The sequence below is a fragment of the Meles meles genome, chromosome 9, assembly GCF_922984935.1.
Source record: "Meles meles chromosome 9, mMelMel3.1 paternal haplotype, whole genome shotgun sequence".
In the NCBI taxonomy this organism is placed as follows: Eukaryota; Metazoa; Chordata; class Mammalia; order Carnivora; family Mustelidae; genus Meles; species Meles meles.
This window is the reverse complement of record NC_060074.1, coordinates 56,230,557-56,252,954: the sequence shown is the minus strand read 5'-3', so window position 1 is coordinate 56,252,954 and position 22,398 is coordinate 56,230,557. Positions and strand designations below refer to the sequence as shown.

Sequence of the window (22,398 nt, the reverse complement as noted above, 5' to 3'; positions counted from 1 at the left end):
CCCTCTCTCTTTCTTCTTCTTCTGGAATCCCAGTTATTCTAATGTTATTTTGTCTTATGGTGTCACTTATCTCTCGAATTCTCCCCTCGTGGTCCAGTAGATATTTGTCCCTCTTTTGCTTGGCTTCTTTATTCTCTGTCATTTGGTCTTCTCTATCACTAATTCTTTCTTCTGCCTCATTTAACCTAGCAGTGAGAGCCTCCATTTTTGATTGCACCTCATTAATAGCTTTTTTGATTTCAACTTGGTTAGATTTTAGTTCTTTAATTTCTCCAGAAAGGGCTTTTATATCTCCAGAGAGGGTTTCTCTAATATCTTTCATGCCTTTTTCGAGCCCGGCTAGAACCTTCAGAATCGTCATTCTGAACTCTTGATCTGACATATTACCAATGTCTGTATTGATTAGGTCCCTAGCCTTCAGTACCCTCTTGTTCTTTTTTTTGTGATGATTTTTTCTGCCTTGTCATTTTGTCCAGATAAGCGAATATGAAGGATCAAATAAAATATTAAATGGTGGCAAAGACCCTAGAAAAATGCGCTGTAACCAAATCAGAAGAGACCCCAAATTGTGGGGGTGGGGGGGAGAAATGGGATAAAAAGAGGCTCAAAAAAAAAAAAAAGAAAAAAATTTAAAAAATAAAACAAATAAAGAAAAAATATAAAAAAGAAAGAAAAAAATATATTTTAGATAAACTAGTCAAAAAACTTAAAAAAGGAAAGGGTCGAAGTTTTAAAAAATTTAGCAGAAGAATAAAAAAGGAAGAAAAAAAAATTGAATAAACTGCAAGACTAAAGAATCCTGGGGAGAAAGCCATGAGTTCCGTGCTTTGCTTTCTCCTCCTCTGGAATTCCGCTGCTGTCTTAGGTACTGAACCTGTTTTCCTTGATAGATGAACTTCATCCTGGCTGGATATTTTGTTGATCTTCTGGGGCAGGGGCCTGTTGTAGTGATTCTCAAGTGTCTTTGCCCGAGGCAGAATTGCACCGCCCTTACCAGGGGCCGGACTAAGTAATCCACTCGGGTTCGCTTTTGGGAGCTTTTGTTCCCTGAACGCTTTCCATAGAGTTCCAGAGTACAGGAATGAAAATGGCGGCCTCCTAGTCTCTGGCCCGGAGGAGCCGAGAGCCCGGGGCCCCACTCCTCAGTGCGCCCGCAGAGGACAGCACCCAATCACTCCCTTATCCCCAGTCTCCAGCTGCCCTCCGAGCTCACCCAGCTGCGACCAGTTCAAGGTAACCCCAAGCTGAGAGTTCAGTCCTCGGCTCTGTCTCTGTAGCCGGCTTCTCCGTTCTAACACCTGCGAGCTCTGCGACACTCCGACACCCCCGATCCTTCTGTGACCCTGCGGGACCTGGGGCCACGGTGACCCCGCGTGGGCTTCATCCCGGTTTAGCCTCTGGAGCAATCTCTCAGTGGAAGAGACTTTTAAAAATCCTGATTTTGTGCTCCATTGCTTGCTGGGAGCCGGCCCCTCTCCCCACGGTCTATCTTCCCGTTGCTTTGGATTCACTTCTCCGCCAGTCCTACCTTTCAGAAAGTGGCTGATTTTCTGTTTCTAGAATTGCTGTTCTTCTTCTCTTTGATCTCCCGTTGGATTTGTAGGTGTTTGCAATGTTTAGATAAGCTATCTAGCTGATCTCCTGCTACCTGATGTAGGCTCAGCCTGCTACTTCTCCGCCATCTTGACTCCTCTTCAATAGTTCTCTTTTAATGAACAAACTTGCAATCAAAAGAATGAGCAGTGCTTTTGTGACCATTAAGTAAAATTTAAAAATACTGTGTTTTGAATCATTTTGTCAAAGAAGATGTCAGAAGAAATTTCTAGTATAAGGCACAACAAATTTGTATAAAAATTATTTGATTAGTTGTGCCTGCGTGGCTCTGTCAGTTACGCATCCAACTCTTGGTTTCAGCTCAGGTCATTATCTCAGTAAGGGTTGTGAGATGGAGCCTGGCCTCGGGCTCTGCACTGGACATGGAGCCTGCTTAAGATTCTCTCTCTCTGGCGCGCCTTGGTGGTTCAGTGGGGTAGAGCCTCTGCCTTCAGCTCAGGTCATGATCCCAGGGTCCTGGGATCAAGCCCCGCATCGGGCTCTCTGCTCAGCAGGGAGCCTGCTTCCTCCTCTCTCTCTGCCTGCTTCTCTGTCTACCTGTGATCTCTGTCTGTCAAATAAATACAAATCTAAAAAAAAAAGAAAAAGATTCTCTCTCTCCCTCTCCCTCCCTCTGTCCCTCCCTGTCTGCTGCTAGCACATGTGCACTCTCTCCCTCCACCATCCCACCCCCAAATTTAATTATATTCAAAGTTAAATCTAAAGTTAACTGGATATTTCAGGCTGGGCTTTACGGGTTGTCAGTCCTGGGAGGGTCAAGTTCTTTTGGAAGTAGACCAAGTTTAACAGGTTCCAAAATGGGTGCAATTGGGTTGTTAGGCCCTGGAGTTGCACTGATAGAACCTACTGGATAATCCCTTATAAACTCAAATGTAATTGTATTAACTATACAATAGATAGTATAATTACTTAGAAATAAGATCTTTGAGGAGTAGTGTTTATTACTCTTAAGTATATAAATATATATAAATAAATATATACACACACACGGATATACATTCTCTTTGTAGAAATGCAAAGATTTCATTACAGATAGTTTTAGAGTACCCTTTGAAACTAACCTCCAGTTTCAATATCCTTTCCAGTTTGGTCTGTTTATATATCCTTTAGACTTTTCTCCCTACATGTGCAACCCTTTGTAGAATGCATGTGTGGGAGTGTGTGTGTGTAATATGCATACCATTTTTTGGTGTCTTTGTATGTTTATGTAATGGTATCACATGATATGTATGTTGGTGCAACTTGCTTTTTTCATTGAACAATACATGTTGAAGATAAAACCAAATAATCTGTGTGTACCATGCAAAGAATGATCTTCTTACCCTCAAACTCTTGAAGAGGTAAGATGACACAGATGTGCTATGTGTTGTGATTGGCAGCTGAATAGCTGGTCAAGGGGCACCTTCAAATGTCATTAACATGATTTTATAGTCAGAGCTGAAACTCACCAAGATAAAGTAGGAGTATTTCTCCTTTCTTATTTCTTGACATGTGCCTTAGTACACTGGCCATTTAGATTTGGAGTTTGTTTTTATAAAAATTTTCATCTCATACAAGTGAGCTTAGATTTTAAACATTGAAAAAGAGGAAGGGCAACTATGTGTTTGTCTCTTATAGTATCATGCCCTAGGGAGAGGACCATGATCTGTAATACAATCACTTGATGCTTTTTTAAGCAAATATTCATTGAGTGTCTAGTATATGACATACACTATTTTAGGAATTCTGGAGAAATAGAGGTAATCAGCTAAAGGCCTTGCTTTTATAGAGTATATATCCTTGGTTGTAGAAGTGAACAATAAGCAGATCAACAAATGAATGAATATATAGTATAATGCCACATATTGAGAAGAGCTATGAAGGGAAATAATTAGATTAAGGGGATAAAGAGTAATTGAAGGTGAAGGGGGCTACTTTAGATGAGATGCCCAAGGCAGGTCTCTCTGCAGATCCTGAATAAATCTATATCCCTTAGTCTAGTCTACGATAGATGTTCAATAAACACTGAATAAATGAATAATGGCATCAGCAGGGATACACAGAAATATAATAGTAGCACAAGAGAGAAGATAAATAATCTATACCTGGATTAAGAGAAGCTTCAGTAGGATGCTTAAAACGAGACCTAAAGTATGTAGTCATTGGCCAGAGAGGCAGTGATTGAGAAGGACATTCCAAGTACAGGTAACAGCATATGCAAGAGTAGGGAGGTATAAAAGAGTACTGTCAATTTCCTATTGCTACTGCAAAAATCTACATAAAAGATTTGGAAGGGATGAATTACATGATGCTCCTCTACTGATGGAGAGGTTAGAAATCAAATGAGTGGGGGAAGCAGATAAGCCTCTAACTTCAAGTCTAGTTATATAGGATGAGGAACTGGATTCCCAGATTGTATCAGAAGGCTGATGAAGTCTCCAGTTCAAGCATGTCCAAAATGGCAAGTGAAGAAGGACAAGTGATGAGTGTTCTCACAACAGAGGATCACTTCTAATACTCTTCTTTTATGGGTTGCACATTTAGGGAGAAAATTTAGGACAAAGTAATATTTCATCATAAATAACTATTTAATCTCCCCAAGTTGTTTTGACAGAGCTTAAAACTGCCAGTCATGTCTTCTGGTTGGAATTTCTGAGGCAATCGACGTGAATTTCTCAGGGAGAAGAGGGAATAGATAGATTCAATTTCCCTCCTTCCTCCAACCTTTGTTTTTACTATATACTACTTTAAATTTAAACTAGGTACACATGCAATTTCTCTTGTATTTTTGAAATGATTAAAAAAGCTTTGAGGATGTAGGAGGAATAAGGGCATGGGAGGTTCTACAGAAGTTATTTCTACTCTCTGGAAGTCTGAAATCTGTCAGAAACTTCTAAGTTCCTTGCCTTAATTAATTCTGTTCTTTCTACTTGATTTTGCTCCCCAGACTTTTATTGGAAAAGCGTATGGGATAAATAGATTTTTATTTGAATCATTTTCATTAGTGAGGTTGGTTTAGAGTCTCCTCTTTGAGCTATTCTAGACGTGAAAAAGGGATATTCATAAAGAGTGGCTATATGTAGAATTTGCTTCATAAGTGAATTTATATGAATTATGAAAAGGGCAGAGGTTTTATAGAATTACCTTTGTCTACTTATGAATTTTATTTTGCACAAAAGGGTAAAATATTTTTTGAAGAATTTCATTCTTGGATTCTTGTACTGGTTAATAAATGGTGATTTTGTGAATTAGTTATTTAGCAGCCATTAAAGATATATCCATATATGCATAGACACACAAATAGAATGATGCAGAAAGATGAATTATTAAATGAGAAGCAACTTGTAGAATTGTACATGTATCATGATTGCATTTGTGCAAAAATTGGATATGCATGTGTCTGTTTATGTGCACAGAAAATCTTTGAAAGAATATACAATAAAACATTGAAAATGACTGCCAGGACTAAATACATCTGGAGTATTACGGCTAAGTAGGGCTGGAAACTTTAATTTTTACCTTATATTTTTCTGTACAGTTTCATATTATTTAACCAGTACTTTTATAATTGAAAGGATAGTTTGATATATTTTTTCCTCATACAACATTAAAAAGTGACCTTGTGAATATTTTAATGCTAACATTTTCAGGTTCTAAAAAATGCTACCAATGTATTTACCTACCCTGTTTTTTTAAGAGAAGAGGACTAGTGAAAAATATTTCTGTTCAATATTAGTGTGGAAAATTATATTGTATATACAAGTTCACATCTTAAAGATTTCTTGGTGTCATAAAATCCAGTTTCTTTTCTGACTGGTAAAATATGGAAACTGTGGTATCATTTCCCCTAATTTATAGTGAAATAGCTATTGTCTTTGCTTAGTATTTTTTTAAAGTGTATTTTTTTCTTCCTGTAAATATTTTTGAAATTCTGCTCAAACAAAAAGAAATCAAAATCAACTATAACCCTACTATCCCTAAATTGCCACTATTAAGTATTTGACCCACAGAATCAGAATTAAGTTTTGTTTCCTTTAATAAACTTTTGTGGTTTTTTTACAATTCTTGTATAGTTTATTCCTAGATATTTTGTTTTTGTTTGTTCTGTTCTAGTTGTTCCTTTGACTGAGAGCCTTCTGCATTATGTTTGAAATTATTATTTATTATGTAACTGAACACTTTATTTAACTATTTTTGTTAACTTTAATAGTTTCACTTTTGCTTCCATTAATTTTCCAGGACAATATTTTTATCTTATGCTGACTACAATGTATAATGTTTCATAATGGAAGTAATATGCACTGTTCTGCTTGTAATTTAAAAGAGAATTTTGCATGTTAGAAAAATATTGCTTAAACCAGACTTTGGCCATAGTATTTGAACTCACATTTGAAATGAGATCTTTCATATGAAAAAAGGCTATAATATGATGCTACATCCAAGGTATTTTTTTCATATTTGCATTGTTCTCACACTATTTGGCCTGGCAGAATCCCTACCACTTTTGAAAACTTACCTTCATGGGGTGATTGGCTAATCTACATATCTATATAGTTAGGCAGTTTAGAGTTAACAGACTATCCATGCATTGTACAATTTTAAGCCCATGCATTGTACAATTTTAAGCCTAAGTACAACTGTGATTTTCTTCCTTGGAGTATTAAAAGAAATTTTCTTAGGAAAGAGAAGAATACAAATTTTAATACTGTAAAAAGATTGCCTTGTTATATAAATGATCTCTTTGCTATTTTTTTCTCATCTCTAGAGAAGTCCTTCTTGCTCACCTACCCCATAGAGACCAGTTGAGGTCATGTAGCTTTTTAAGTTTAGATTCTCTATCAAATCTGTAAAAATTAACTTTATATTAAAATCTTTATTCAATCCTCTAGCTACTGTGAAGCTATCATTACATTATATATTATAACCCTCTTCCTATAAGAAACTTCTCATAAAAATATATTATTTTAAAATATTTTCAGTAATTGAGTAAATCTAAAAGATTTAACATTTTGATAATACTCATAAGCAATTTCTAAAATATCACAAAATGTGAACTTGGAATTCATTTCTAAAACTATGTGCTTTAAAATTGTTTAACATGGAAAATTCTGTTCAAGTAGCTGTTACTCAGTCAAAAGCATTTTAACTGCAGGCTGAAGTAGCCACTTTGAATTTCACTGGTAAGCATAAAATTGAAATGGCCTAGATGACATATGCTTGTTTGGGAATCAAGGACTGTTTGTTTTAGTACAGTTTCATACTCTCTTATCTGAAGTCTGTGGTGCCAGATGTAGTTTTGATTTTTCAGATTTTTAGAAATGTACTATAGAGCAAATGTAATATAGAGCATATGCCCTAAATTACTTAAAACTGATGGTATCTGGCAGTGCCCTATAATAAAGCACATTAACACTTTTAGACAAATGTATGAATGTTCACATTAAATAAAATAAACTTTGGTTTGGGTCAAGGTTGCCACTAAGTGATTTCAGCTCAGATTGGATTTGGACACCATCTTGATTATGATATACACCTTCATTTTCAGAGATTTTCATATTATGAAAATGAGATTTTGGACTTGAAGTTCTCTGTGATCTTGGTCATTTTTCTGGGCTGCAATCATCTCATATGCTAAAATGAGAAGTTAGACTAAGTGAATTATATGTGAACTTTCCAGATTCTAAATATAATGTCTATTTAATTCTCTGATATAAGAAACACTACAAATATCATTCTTATATTATTTCAGTTTAACAATTATTTAGTTCAGAGATCCTCAATATCCCTGGAATGTAAGTGGTAACTATTTATGCTTTATATATAAATATTAAAGAATGTAGTTCAAGAAGTGTTTTTGCTTGCAAGGTCTTCTGTATAGTTGCAACCAAACTAGATTTCAGGTTCATGAAGACAGAGTAGTTTTTGTTTGCAATTTTGATTTTCAGAATGTATTCTACTGTAAGTATCTTTCAGTCACAAATAATATTTGCACCATGCAGAAATGGTAGGAAATGTTCTGTGAACTTCATGACTTTCCTTTGGAAACCTGAAAATCTAAGCAATGTTCAACCAAGGTAACCTAAAGGGAGTCTGCAAAATCCCACTTTGTTTCAGGGCCTCAGTCATGCAATCTAAATCCCCCCAAAATGAGTCCTAAATCTGAGGGGGCTGGGCTCCCCACTGAGGAAAAACCTAAAGCTAATCAATTAGAAAACTGGTTGATGAGATCTCTCCAAGATGGAGATAGCAAGCTCATGTCAAGTTCCTGGTGGGAGACCGAGAAAACAAAAGGTGAGATTCAGTCAGCTAGAGTTCACAGACTGCTTGCTAAATGCAGCATCCTTTTGTTTTGGATACTATCTTTATTTGTGGCATACCTTTGTCAGTTAAAAGAAAAAATGTATTTGATTATCTTTGGGCACGGGATGCTCTGTACTGTTCTATGTTTTCTGTACTCCCTGTGGTTGTGTACTTTGTCACTCTCTCATTGATGTGATGGCCTCTGAAGACATGTAAATGTGCCATTTCTGCCTTTAGGCTACACTATTAAGGCAGACTTTTGAAAAGTGAAAATTTATTGTTGGAGAGGGAGGCTATAGTATGGACTAAGGAATTGGTATTGTAGCCCTTCCGGGGGTTAGAAGACATCGAGCTACCACCAGCTACCTTATACTCATCTTCTCGAATAGTATTTGTTGAGCATTTACTACCTGTGCTGGGCACTGGGGATGCAATCAGAAGACACACATAGGCCACAAGTCTATGGAGGAAGAAGATGCTGAATCAATAAACATGGGGTTGCGAAGACTATACAAATTATCATGGAAAAGAAGGAATGGGATGAGAGAGAAAAAAAAGTGTTCTCCCTTATTTAGATGGAGAAGTCTGGTTAAGTCTCTGAGGTTTAGCTGAAAGCTGAGTAGGAACCAGCCAGGTAAAAAGAGGAAGGAAATAGGGGTGCCTGGGTGGCTTAGCTGGTTAAGCAGCTGCCTTCCGCTTAGATCATGATCCCAGGGTCTGGGGATCGAGCCCTGCATCAGGCTTCCTGCTAAGCAGGGAATGCTTCTCCCTCTGCCTCTGCCTGCTGCTGTACTTGTGCTCTCTCTCTGTCAAATAAATTAAAAAAAAAAAAAAAGGAGGAAGGAAATATCTTTAAGGTAGAGAGGACAGCATGTGGGAAGGCCTTAAGGCAAAATGAACTTGGTATATTTGAGAAGCAGAAAGAGAGTGTGGTTGGAACGTGTGAATGAGATCAGAATGGGGAGATGAACAAGGGCAAGGTTATGCAGGGCTTTATGGGCCATTTAGGGCACTATTGTAAAGGATAATGGAAGCTGTTGAAGGGATTCAGCAAGGTCGGACTAGAGTTTTTAAAGAGGTTGCTTGGGCTACCCTGTGAAGAATGGACTCCAAGGGTACAAAGTAGAACTGCTGCTTTCATCAGTCAGGAGGTGATGGTGGCTTAAGGCAGTGCAGACTGACAGGTGAAAATCTTCCCCGCAAAAGAAGAATCCTAATGGATAGGATGTAGAAGTGAGTAGAAACCAGACTATAGGGAGGAATGTCAGTGTTACTGAAGGCTTAAAACAAGAATCCCCTGACCTACACACTGGAGTTTATTGCTATATTCTGAAAGCTGGTGGGCAATCACCATGATTCTTAGTAACTTGGAAGAGTCCAAAAGTCATGTACTTGTGCTACTTTCTCTTTCATTTAAGAAGACTTAGGTTACCTCAAAAGCCACCAGACATGAGTAGTTGAGCCTAGTGGATATGGAATAAAAATTTATGAAAAATGGTACTGTTACACCATTTGACTAGTCTGTTGCCCTGGAGGTGCCCTAAAATGATGCCAGTTTAGTTTGGTGCTACCGCAGGTTGAGTTCTCAGGAAGGAGGTGCTGAGGCAGAGCTTGGGTGCTAGATATTCATTAAGGATCCATATCTGTGAAAGGAAGAAGGAGGAAGCAGGATTGGACAGATGAAAAAGTCAGTTTCCCTGCAGGTCCAGCCAAGTGTGGGTCAGCCCTGCAGGGAGCTCTGGATGAAATATTGCTCATCAGGATGACTCACATTGGGTTCAAACTGGTCAGACTTTATAATCCTGCTTTGATCAGTCTTTGGGTGTAGGATGCCCCAGAATTGGTATGTCTTTGGACGAGGTTACTCTCTGAAACTGAGTCCAGCTCTCGGAAGGAAGGGACAGCTGGGCATTGAATGCTTTCTAGAAGTGGATGGCACATCTGAGCATCAGCTACAAAGGCTTATTGGCTTAATGGTAGTAGTGAGTCACTTGGCCTGCTGCTTTATTTATTTTTTTATTTTTTATTTATATATATATATACACATATACATATATTTAAAGATTTTATTTATTTATTTGACAGAAAGAGTGAGAGACCACAAGCAGGCAGAGCAGCAGAGGTAGAGGGAGATGCAGGCTCCCCACTGAGCAGGGAGCCGGATGTGGGGCTTGACCCCAGGACCCTGGGATCATGACCTGAGCTGAAGGCAGTCACTTAACCAACTGAGCTACCCAGGTTCCCCTGCTGCTTTTTTTTTTTTTTTTTTTTTTTAAATTTATGTAGTTTTTTCCTCCTGGGGACTCAGGATAAAGTTTACACAATTTTTATCACAAAATATTTATCAGTCACTAAGACAATCCAAGAGAGGTGGATTAAAACATCAGAGGTTGGAAGGAGACACCAAAAACAGGAAAGGCATAGAGGGGAAAAAACTAATGGAAGAAAGAAAACTCTAGAACTTGGAGAAGAAAATTTTAGTAAATACAAAGAGTTATGGCATCCAGCCATGGGCCTTGTTTTTAAAAAAGAAAAAAAGAAAGAAAGAAAACTCGATTAATGCATCCTTAAAAACACTTGGGAAATAACATTGTGAAATCTTAGCTGTCTCTTGTTTCTTCCACAGATATGGAGGACTTGAATAAAAGAGATCAACCATTCATGACAATTCAGAAAAACGAGAGCTCAGGTATTTTTTCTGCTTCCAGATCTGTTCTATGATTTATAGTGGATTATGGATGATGTGAAGTTGGAATGTTGATTTTCAAAATTTTAATGGAAAGCTCATTGTTTGGTCATACTGAAGGTTTCTCCAGTTCTCTTACAATGCATACTCTACAATGTATACTTTAATCTTCAACAGTGGTCAAGATAACAATAATTTCCTTTACTATGTTCTTAAATCATTTGGAGTCTACTTAAAAGTCATGTGACTCATGATACACTTAATCTCAATCTCAATTACTTTGTATGGTACAGATTAATTATTTATATAATTGGGGCAGAAATGCATTTTTTCCCTTGAATTACTCAGATTATTATACTTTATGCTACGTGGCCTTTGAGTACCTTCTACTTATGTTTTACTTTATCAGAAAAGCTAATATCATACTAAACTAGGATATTTTATGTATTTGGATGGAGAATACCTATCTGACCATTTTACATCATTTTATTCTTATTTGGCCCACTAAATTTTTTGGCTTTAAGTTTCAACCTTTTTTCAAATTTACATGAAATTATTTCAATTTTTTTCTGTTAGAAATGCAGCTATGACTTTAAAAATCTACTCAATTTTATTTATAATAAGATGATACTTAAATATTCACAGTTGATGCTTAAAACTTTTTAAAATAAAAAGACTTGTTACACTTTGACAATTTTCTAAAATTCTCAATAAGTTTACTTAAATGGAAATATTCCCTTTATGTTCTTTTAGAAGTAATTTTATGCAAAGTATATAGTGGTAATTATTTTTAAAGTTTCTAAAGATAGAGGTTCAACTATACTATGAATGTTATAATATAATTTCTTGTTTTTGCTTAAAAATATTTAAAAATAAGATGACAACAGTCAACATTTTGCCATAGCTATTTTGAGACTTCCAATAATGTGATATTATTTCTTTGTCATTTTCTGTTTTAATGAAAAACAGATAATCTGCTGTTCCATATGAAAAATGGGATGAGAAACATCAAGTATAAACCAGTAGACTATCAACAGTTGCATGCATTAACGGAAGCAAAAAAATTAGCTTCTGCCTCTACAGAGCTAAAGGTTAGAAGTGTGTATGTGTGTATGTGTGTTTTCTAGTTTTGGAAAATTGAGTTTTCTGGAAGTAAAATGATATTTATAATGTAAATGTGAAAATTAATGACATTCTAAATAGTTTTTAGAATCTTCCAACTATTAATAATAGTGAAGAGCAGCTGACATTTATTGAATGCTCTCAGACACTTTGCTATGTAGTTTACATGCATTCCTCAGTTAATGTTCATAACAACCCTGAGGTCTTTATTTTTAGAAAGCTAGCTATTTTATTAGCTTTTGACAATTTCTAACTTACTCTGAAAAATAAGAACTGCAAATAAGTGCCAGCCATGGATTACCATCAGATTTAAGGCTCCTTTTGCAGCATGATACAAATATGCCCTCAGGTGCCTCTCTTTTCTACAATTCCCTTTTTTGCCCTCATCTCAGAAAAGGTGAACCTGGACTAGATTTTTCAAAAGCTTTATGTACAAATGATTGTACAGTATTCTAGGACCAAATGTGGTTTAGGATTACTCTTACAGTATGTTTCTCTCTTGTGCAAATAATAAAGTACATTACAAGCAACATTTTCATTGCTTTCTTGCATTAAAAATCTGATTTGGCAAAGTGACATATTAAGTCATTAAAAGTTTCCATTTGCATTTAATATTTTTTGTGTTACATTAGTTTTACATGGCTTTTTATGGTTAATGTCTTTTTTAAATGGCAAACATTATGATTCCAAAGCACTTTTCGTACCTATTTTAAAGAAATGACTATCTACCCATGAGATATATCCCCTCAAACTAAGCAGACTTCTTAGAAAAGGCCTTGATATGCTCAGTTCAGCTGTAACTTTAAAAGAATTTGATGTTCTCAGGACATTGGAAGAAATTTTATGGGAAAATCACTTATATAACCATCATCCTAATAAAACTGTTTTCATATTTCTGACATCTATTCTGACCCATTGTATATACATCACATATAAGCATACATATATAGACATAAACATATACATATACATTTTATTTTCTCCCATGATAAACATAGACATGAAATCCTGTACATTTTCCCCCTAACACTTTGCCACATAATCTTTTTAATATTTATTATAGAATATTTAATTGCTCTCATAAATAAATATTTATTATGTGGCTCAATAATACAGTAATGAACAAAATACATCCCTTACCCTCATGGCATGCACTGTTTATAGGAGAGGAGGAGGAAAGTGAGTGTTTTCAAATAATAAAAACATGCTGTCTGGGGGCGCCTGGGTGGCTCAGTGGATTAAGCCGCTGCCTTCGGCTCAGGTCATGATCTCAGGGTTCTGGGATCGAGCCCCGCATCGGGCTCTCTGCTCTGCAGGGAGCCTGCTTCCTCCTCTCTCTCTGCCTGCCTCTCTGCCTACTTGTGATCTCTCTCTCTGTCAAATAAATACATAAAAAAAAAAAAATAAAAAATAAAAAAAAACATGCTGTCTGGTGTATACTAACAGGACTTGATTGTAGTTCAGTGGGAAGGCTTTTTTGAGGCAATGACATTGGAATTGGGATGTCAAGATCAATAAAAACTAAGCCAAAACAGGAGTGATGAGTAATTCAAATAGAAAAAGATAATATGCCTTATCACATCTCGATTTTTGGATATTTGGATTGTATCCAATTTTACAATATTAGAAATCATATTTTGGTAAATATCTTCATGCAGAGACACTTTTCATGTTTTAGAATCTTTCACCCTCATAGGATAAATTCCCATGATTGGAGTGTTCAGGTCAAAAAAATTTGTGTATTTTTTAAAAAGTTCTTTTCCAAAGTGTTGTTCTAATAAAGATACCACCAAAGGTACTTCCTCTACACCCTTCCAGTATTGGAATATGTACATATATATTCATATATATACACACATACATCTCAAATATTATCTATATATCTGTTTGTCTCTGTTTGTCCATCCATCATGTTCCAAAATTTTTTTTTTTGGCTGAATGTAGAATGGTTGAGTGTCAGAACTCAGTGCTTGGCCATGGGGAATTTCCCTTTGGTAATAGAATCACTATCAAAGAATAAACATGCTTAAAAATTTTAATCATTGATGTGGCTTTCAGTTTTTGATATTAAGTGCAAGGGCAGTAATTTCTCAGCCCTGCCAGCTGTTAGATTGCTTCTCTGGTCACTGTGTTACATATTTGTGAGATTAAACAGATGATCACTTTCAACTAACCTTTTAAATAACATCAATAACCTTTTTGTTCATAGAATATAATTCAGGAAGAAGCTTTTTAGTTACATATTTTCTGGAAAAACTGTACCTGGGATTTATAGCTTGGCAAATCTCAAAAATCCCTTGTCTTCAACTACTGAAAGTGGTCCCCAATCTGTAGCAATCATTTTGATAAGCTTCTTGCTTCCATTTTTAGTCTCCATAGATTCATAATGATAAGGAATTGTCCTGTTAAAGCATTTTTATAGTATCTGTTGTTTTGAATTTCAGTTAGTGAGAAAAAAGTGTATCCTAGATACCTCATCATTTTCTAATACTTTCTTCTTTCCTTTTATAGTTTTCATTTTTTAGTACAGCTGGATTAAGAAAGATGTACTGAAAATGTTGTTTCATGTGATTTTTGGTCTTTCCTTCTCTTTTAATTTAGAGATAACAAGCTGATATTTTGCTTTTAATTGACTCTTACAAAATGTGAACAATTCCTAAATAAGACTTTTCCTTGAAAGATTCATGGCTTAAATGGAATTAGATAACTAGAAATTAAGTATAATTCTTAAAGTTTATTTTGTTTAATGTTACAAATGCTAATATGTATACATACCAGTCTATACCAACTTGGATTATTATATAATGTTATCTCTGTTACTCTTTCTTATATTGTTATTTACATTTATATAAAATATGCCTTGGCTCAAGAATAATATTTTTCTTCCTCATATTACATAGTTAACACATTCTTTCAATATTTTTGTTAAATATCTGTTCATTTCCTACTTTTTACCTAATTAAATATGTTCTTTCCTTGCACATGAAATTAACAGCTTTAACAATCATTGTTAATTACTCTGGCCATATTAAATGTAAATATACTTAAACTGAAGGATAGAATGTTAACACTAAAACATATAAAGGATGTATTTGCATTCAGTTGGATCTAGAGTCCTTAGTTATATTTGATAATTATTGTTAATTAGCAGTAAATTCAGAAGACTTGCCTTGTTTCTGTTACTGGTATTGGTATATTGATCAAATGTGTTTATGTCATTGATCATGCACAAGTTTTGGACTGCCAGATAAGACACTGATGTGAACATAGAGTGATCTAGTCTTTTACATGCTAAGATTGAACCTGAAGTCAAAAAGTAGATTTGGGCTGGAAGTGGAGACCAATTTTTGGTATATTATATGTTAACTGTTCACATATAATTTAGGTTAAGTATAAAAGATCTCTACAATTATTTTTATTTGAATAGTTTTGCTTAGCAAGAATAAATATTTCTTATTTTTTTTTAAAGATTTTATTTATTTATTTGACAGAGAGATGAATGACAAGTAGGCAGAGAGAGAGGAGGAAGCAGGCTCCCCGCTGAGCGGAGAGCCCGATGCGGGGCTCGATCCCGGAACCCCGGGATCACGACCCGAGCCGAAGGCAGAGGCTTTAACCCACTGAGCCACCCAGGCGCCCCTAAATATTTCTTATTATCTAAGTATTTGTCTACTAATTCTTTTTTAAAAAACATTATCAGAAATTGTAAGCACATGTAAAATTAGAGTGAATGATTAATAATCTCTTTGTAATTTATCCAGCTTCAACTATGATCAACTCTTGGCTATTGTTTTCTCTGTAGTCCTTACTACAACTTTCCCCTCTGCCTGGTCGTTTTGAAGTAAATCTCAGGCATCATAATATTTAACCATAAATATTTCAGCATGTATCTCTAAAAGATGAGGGCTAAACAGCCCCACCCCAAACTGTATAATACCATTACCATTAGGATACTAATAATTTCTTAATTTCAAATATCCAGTGTTAAATTTCCATGATTGTCATCAATTCTTTTTACTTAGAGTTTGTTCAAATCAGTATCTAAGTAAAATCTCTATATTACAGGTGATTTTTATTTTTTAGGTCTCCTCCTCTATCCTCTTGTATTTTTATAATTTATTTTTTGAAGAAATTATATCGTTTGTCTTTTATATTTTCTTACAGTTTGGATTTTGCTGATTACATCCTGGTGGTGTCACTTAACATGTTTTTCTGTCTCTTGTATTTCCAGTAAATTGGAAGTTACATCTGCAGATTTGATGAGATGCCGGTTCAATTTATTTTGGCTTATCACTTATTGATAGAATTCTCGTACTGCAATCTTTTTCAATCACAAATAGTGCTGCAGTGAATAGTTTGTTGTTCATTTGTCTTTTTATACCTTTGTCACTATAGTCTTCAGATAGATTTCTGTAAGCAAATTTTCTAGGTCAGGGGGTAAATTCCATTAGAAATTTCACTATACACCTCCAGATTCCCTTCTGTGGGAGGCTACACCATTTTGCATTCCCACCAGCAACAGGAAAGAATATGTTTCCCTATAGCCTCACAGGGTGTTTTGTGACACATCTGAGGTTTTGCTAGCTTGATAGATGAGGAATTGCACCTTAGTGTAGATGGGTTTTTTTCTTTTTATTTATGTTAACAGTTCCTTATACACTTAACTGTTCTTTTACCTTTGATGAGGTATAATAAGTACACAGATCTTATGTACATCTCAATGAATTCTGACAAAAGTATATACATATGTAACAACATTTAAGTTGTCCACTACTTATTGTTACTTATATTTAAAGATGGGCCATCTGCCCAAAGGGTTTTCATGCATTTCAAGGTGCCTATTTAGAGGCTTATTATCTTAGATCATCACAGTAGACCATATAGGAAACCTCTAGTTTCTTATTCCTTAATGAATTTATTATTTTTGCTATTTTTAATTCATTAGCATTCTGCATAAATCATCATCCACCTTAAATATTGATTTCGTATGGCTTACTGCCCAGCAAAACACATTAGAATCACCTAGAAATCTCTCTAATGAAAAAGATACAACTTTAAATCTTTTTGTTTTTTTTAAATTAATTAATTTATTTTTTCAGCATAACAGTATTCCTTGTTTTTGCGCAACACCCAGTGCTCCATGCAATACGTGCCCTCCCTATAACCCACCACCTGGTTCCCCCAACCTCCCCCCCGCCCCTTCAAAACCCTCAGGTTGTTTTTCAGAGTCCATAGTCTCTTATGGTTCGCCTCCCCTTCCAATTTCCCTCAACTTCCTTCTCCTCTCCATCTCCCAAATCTTTTTGTTCTTTTAAGACTTTATTTTTCCTTCATTTTTGGCCTGAGGATAGAAGTGGAGTCAATGAGTGAACTTACAAAAAATCAGGATGTTCTTTAAAATATTGGAAGTGTCTAGTGAAAAATAGTAGCTTTATTTTCACCTTTATAGTCCACTTACTTGGTCTTACCCTGGGCTCAAAGGCTACAACATTGATTTTTTTAAGCTATAAAAATGTGTCTACATCTTTCACCAATGTGTTTTATTTTTTTTTTTTACAACATGGACCAAATATGTCAAAGAAATCTAATTTTAAAAATTGTGTCTGCTGCAACAAACTTTAGAGGCTATAGGTGGCAAATAATTGGAAGGGGTTTTAGGCATTCTTAAAGCAAATACTAGAGTGTCAGATTTTAGAAACACTATGTACTTTTATGTTTTTAGTAGGTGGAATAAGGATTGCTGAGTGTTTTTCTGCAGTGTCCTGTTCTTTTTTTTTTTTAAGATTTTATTTATTTATTTGAGAGAGAGAGATAGAGTGAACGAGAGAGAGAGAATGAGAGAGAGAGAGAGAGAGAGAGAAAGGGTGCAGCTGCCAGAGGGAGAGGCTGAGGGAGAAGCAGACTCCCCGCTAAGCAGGGAGTCTGATGCAGGCTGATCCCGGGACCCTGGGATCACAACCTGAGTGGAAGGCAAAATCTTTCCCCACTGAGCCATCCAGGTGCCCCTCCTGTTCTTATTTAAATTGTAGCACTCTTAAGTGCTCTTAAGACCTCCTGAGGAAAAGATTTTGACTTTGACTTCATGTTTTTGTTTTCCTACACCCCTAATTTTGAATCAGTAACTGGAACAGTGGAAAGATAAACTCAAGGTTAAAGCAATCAGTGAATGACAGCTAGAAATAGCATGCATTATAAAGAGTCTCTTTTTAAGACTTGTCTTCTGAAGTTTTTTTTTTATCTTCAGCATTGATCTGTTAAAGCTTTCAGGCTACTAAGTAGTCTAGTAATGCAGAAAACATAAAATATGCATATTTCATCAAATTTCTGATATGAGAGTAGTACTTTTGTAGATGTTTAGAAGTACTAATATTGGATATGTGAATTCAGTGAACACATGAATATCAGTCTAACAAGGAAACGGACATTGAAGATTTAAAGAGTTTATTCATTTATTTGTGAGAGAGAGAGCAAGAGAGAGGAGAAGGTCAGAGGGAGAAGCAGACTCCCTTTGGAGCTGGGAACTCGACTCAGGACTGGATCCTCTTACTCCAGGATCATGACCCTCAGCCACCCAGGCACCCAGACATTGAGGATTTAGAGTAGTGGTTACACAGGCTGAGAAGCCAAATGGGGCCATGAAGGAATACAGGGGTTAACAACAGCAAAAGTCACTGCCATGCTTGGATCAGAGGGACATTAGAAAAAGCAAGTCTGTACCACATAGTGTGAGCTGAGTTTACCCAGAAATTGTTGGAGCCATAGTAGAATGGTCAAGAAAAGTTAGAGCAATGGAGAAGATGCAGATGCTTCTGGAGACCACTCTGAGAGTAGAAAAGGCAGGCAGAGTAATCCTTTGGCTTCTGCTTTTCTCCCTCTGTTCAGTCTCTGAAACCAGTTTCTCCCTTTGGCTGAAACCAGCTGGAAGCCTATTAATAGGGTTGTCTGGGAAATGGGCTGCTCTGTGGTATGGAGCAGATCAGGGAGATGGCCAAGGATGGATGTTAAGGCAAACAGATCCAGGCCTGAAACAACTTGTCAACAAACTCCAAAGCTCTAATTATGAGCTACATTTTCAAAAAGTCATAAAATTTGAGGAAAATTTAAATTTAATTACAAATGTGGGCTTTAGTGTTACATGATTTTTCACAATTTCTTTAAGTTCCTTCAAATAAATATTTGTCTAAATTTTTAAAACTTTACTTATGAAGTCATGGAGTTGAAAGATTAAAATTGGATTTCAAAGTCATATTTCTAGTAGGTGCTGAAGCTGAAACTAAAGCCAGACTTTCTAACAACTTATCCAATTGACTTTTCCCAATCCTCTGCTGAAGGAGCATGTAAAAGCCAGTCTGAACACCAAGGTTCTATGTGTTTCTGATGTTTATGAGCTTTATTATCTTGACAAGTTTTTTTAACCTCTCTGAACTTCAGTGTCCTCATAAGTCAAATGGGGATAATGATGGCCACAATGCTCGGCAGGGAAGAGATATCAAAAAGAGAAGAAATATATGGAAAGTTCTTGAAAAATTTACTGACACTATGTGAATTAAGGTGTTTTTCATTGTATGTAAGGAAAATAGAATTACATCACCTTTCTCTTCATAACTACTTTAAAGACAATTCTTGACCTGGACAGTATCCCAAACCATTTTCTCTTCCACCTTCCTGCATTTTGTTTAATGAATTACTTATTTTAAGGTGGATTTTGTGTTAGAAAATGCACTAATAGGATTGAAAAAGAAATATTTAACTTAGAAATAACAAATTAAACAATTTCCTTGTGGAAAACACACTTAGAAAACATTGGAATTGCTCCTTTTTTGTTCTTCTAAATCTAGATCAGGAAAGCAGTACAGACTTCAAAGATATCTAAGGAACAAACACTACTAAAACAACACAAGCAAGTGTGGTGGCAGGAACACCAACGGCTAACTGATGTCAGGTAAGAACTGAGGGAAATCTACAAGAACATGTGAGACTTGCTAAGAGTTGCACTTAGTTAGAAGTTCCATAACTTCTCATGTTATGTTAATTGAACCATCAAAAAGAGTTAAAGTTACAGTTTGATTGTGAGTCAAATTAAAATTCCTTCATTTCCTCAATTTAATTTGAAATCCAGTGAATACATTAATATGGTTTTTGCTTTCCTTCAGGGAAAAAAGATCATCTTTATATCTGCTGATCATTTATTCTTCTACACTCCCTCTCATACTTGTAATTACTCATATTGCCCTTAGCACATTGAATTATAATATCTTGTTTACATGTTTGTCTTCCCAATGAAGTGCCAAACAAGGGTAAACATCCCATCAGTTTTATCTTTTCTTTGGAGGATTCATAGAAGGAGATAGAGACAAGATTTCAATAAATGAATAAAAAATGAACTGAGGGGTTCAAGTTGTTCACTGATTTCTAGATGTAGCTGCATCGTGACTAACGTAGTCAGTTTGCATTTTTTACTTTTGTTAGTATTTCTAGCACTTGTTTCAAGATGAAGCAACAAAATAACGATTCTATCCTTGTTCTTAATTGTATCCTTGAAAAATACATTTCTTTCAAAGGTCAGAGCAGAAGGAGGAGGCAGATATGTTTCTCCTCCCTACGAAGCATGTATACTAGTTTTAATGATGGTGGTATTTATAAAGTATGCTTTTTAAAATGTATATTTTTAATCATATATTTTATATTAAAATAGATTGTTTTATGGTCTTATTCTAAGTCAAATCCAAAGGTCATTAACTTTACTTTTGATAGGTACTTTTGTAGGTACTTTTCAAATTAGTAGGAGTTTCTTATTCTGGCAAGAGATTCTGAACTGAACTAAAAGGCTCATGATTGGAAATGGTTTTACAACATTGTATAACTTAAAATATACAAAAACAAAATTATATAGACTCCATCACCATACTGCTGACATAAAAACAAATCAGTCCCATTATATGTCTCAAAAAGTCACCTTTTATGGAGAGAATGTTTGAGCCCATTAGAAAAATTTTTTTTTAATTTGCATAACTTGGTAGAAAGAAAGGCCATTAGAAAATTTTTATTACAGCGCTCACTGATGCAAGCTCAAAGGTAAAGGAAGACACTGGTGAAAGTTTTTATCTTGGCTGTTCCACATGCTTCTAAATGTGTGCATTAGCTGTTCTAGAGCTAGATAGAAGAGGCATATACACATCATTATGGAAAATGGTTCTTTTGGTTGACCTGGAATGATGCAAAGGCAATGGAAGGGAGGAGCATTCAAGAAATAGCCTTAATGTGTTGAAACTTGTAAGTGCTAAAAGTAGAACAAAAAGAATTCTAAGATAATTTTCTGTGTTATTCTAGAAAGCAGACTCATTTCAATATGTTTTCAGTGAAATAAAAACTAAGAGTGAAAGGAGGAAAGTTAGAGAAGTGGCTTGATTTGTGGGCAATTTAGGGACCACCAGAAAGTCAGGAGTGTGAGCTCCAACCTTTAAAAACCTATACTCCTTTTTAACAAAAGATTAAAAGTAAAATATTTTTATGCCTCACGAGAGGAGAGTCCATTTGAGACTCTCAGGCCCACAGAAGGTAGGAGACTACAATGACATTGAACTTTTGTTGGGCTATTTAGTATGTGCCAGGTAATATGGTAAATAATTTATATGCTTTATTTAATTAAGTCCTTAGGACCACCCTGCAGAGTAGGTATCATTGCGTCCCCACTTTATAGAGGATCAAAGTTTTTCACAGAAAGCACATCAGCTTGTTTATGTGAAGATGGCATTGGAGCCCTTGCCTTTAACTCCTGTGCTCCAGGAACTTGGAGTTCAGAGGCTTCTCTCCCCCACAGGGTTCCATTCGTATCACCTGAGGATCGAATTGGTCTAATCTTGCTAGCCAAAAAATTTTTTTTGCCAAATTTTAATTCTTTGAAATCTGTCCTAAGGAAACTAGACATACAAAATTTCTAAATATATAGTTTTTTAATATAATATTTAAAATATGTAAAATTTAAATTGATAAAATTTCACATTTAAACCTATAAAATTACATTTAGCATTTAATGTGCTTTCCCAAACTATACCTCTTGGAGACCTCGATATACTTTCTCAGAGGCACTTGCTTCCTTGTTTCAGAATGACTGGTTTAGAGTTAAGGAGGGAGTTATTTATATTGACCATGTGATAAAGAATTACAATTTTTGTTTTAGTCAGAATTGTTGAATCGTAAAATTCGGAGGGTTCATTTGTGCACTTTACTACTTGTATGATAATTCCTACAAGAGATGTTTTATAACCAAATCCCTTAGAAATACATGTAGTCTTTTGCTCACAGTTTTAGTTTTATTTTCTTTCTTCTTTTTTTACAGTTTTAATCTTAAAATATTATTTTAAAAATATCTCCTTTTTACAGAGGATATCATGGGGTTTTACTAACAACAGTTAAATGTCTATAAATATACCTTTAAAGAGAAAATTGACTCCAGTATTATTCATACTGTGCAACTCAGAGCCTCAAAGAACTCTCTAATCCCAGCTCCTGAGTGCCTTCCCTAGCCACTGGTTGTGAGACTCCCTTCTCTGCCTCTGTGGTATGCTCACTTGGGACAAACTCAGGTGAGAAGTGGATCAAATAGCTGAGTGTAAGGAACCAAGCTGCTTGACCTGCTAAGTTTCTTCCCTGTGGGAGGGACAGAGCTTTGACCTTCAGCCTGCTCTGGTACCCTA

The 22,398-nt window shown here is 35.5% G+C and overlaps 1 protein-coding gene across 1 annotated transcript in view; it reads left to right on the top strand.

The window, feature by feature from the left end:
* Positions 1-22,398, top strand: part of CCDC148 (coiled-coil domain containing 148) — a 247,270-nt gene that overhangs the window by 64,157 nt on the left and 160,715 nt on the right. Inside the window, exons 2-4 of the mRNA XM_046018376.1 lie at positions 10,520-10,582; positions 11,549-11,670; positions 19,540-19,643. Of these exons, the coding sequence (XP_045874332.1) occupies positions 10,520-10,582; positions 11,549-11,670; positions 19,540-19,643 (289 nt within the window). The remainder of the gene's footprint in view (positions 1-10,519; positions 10,583-11,548; positions 11,671-19,539; positions 19,644-22,398) is intronic.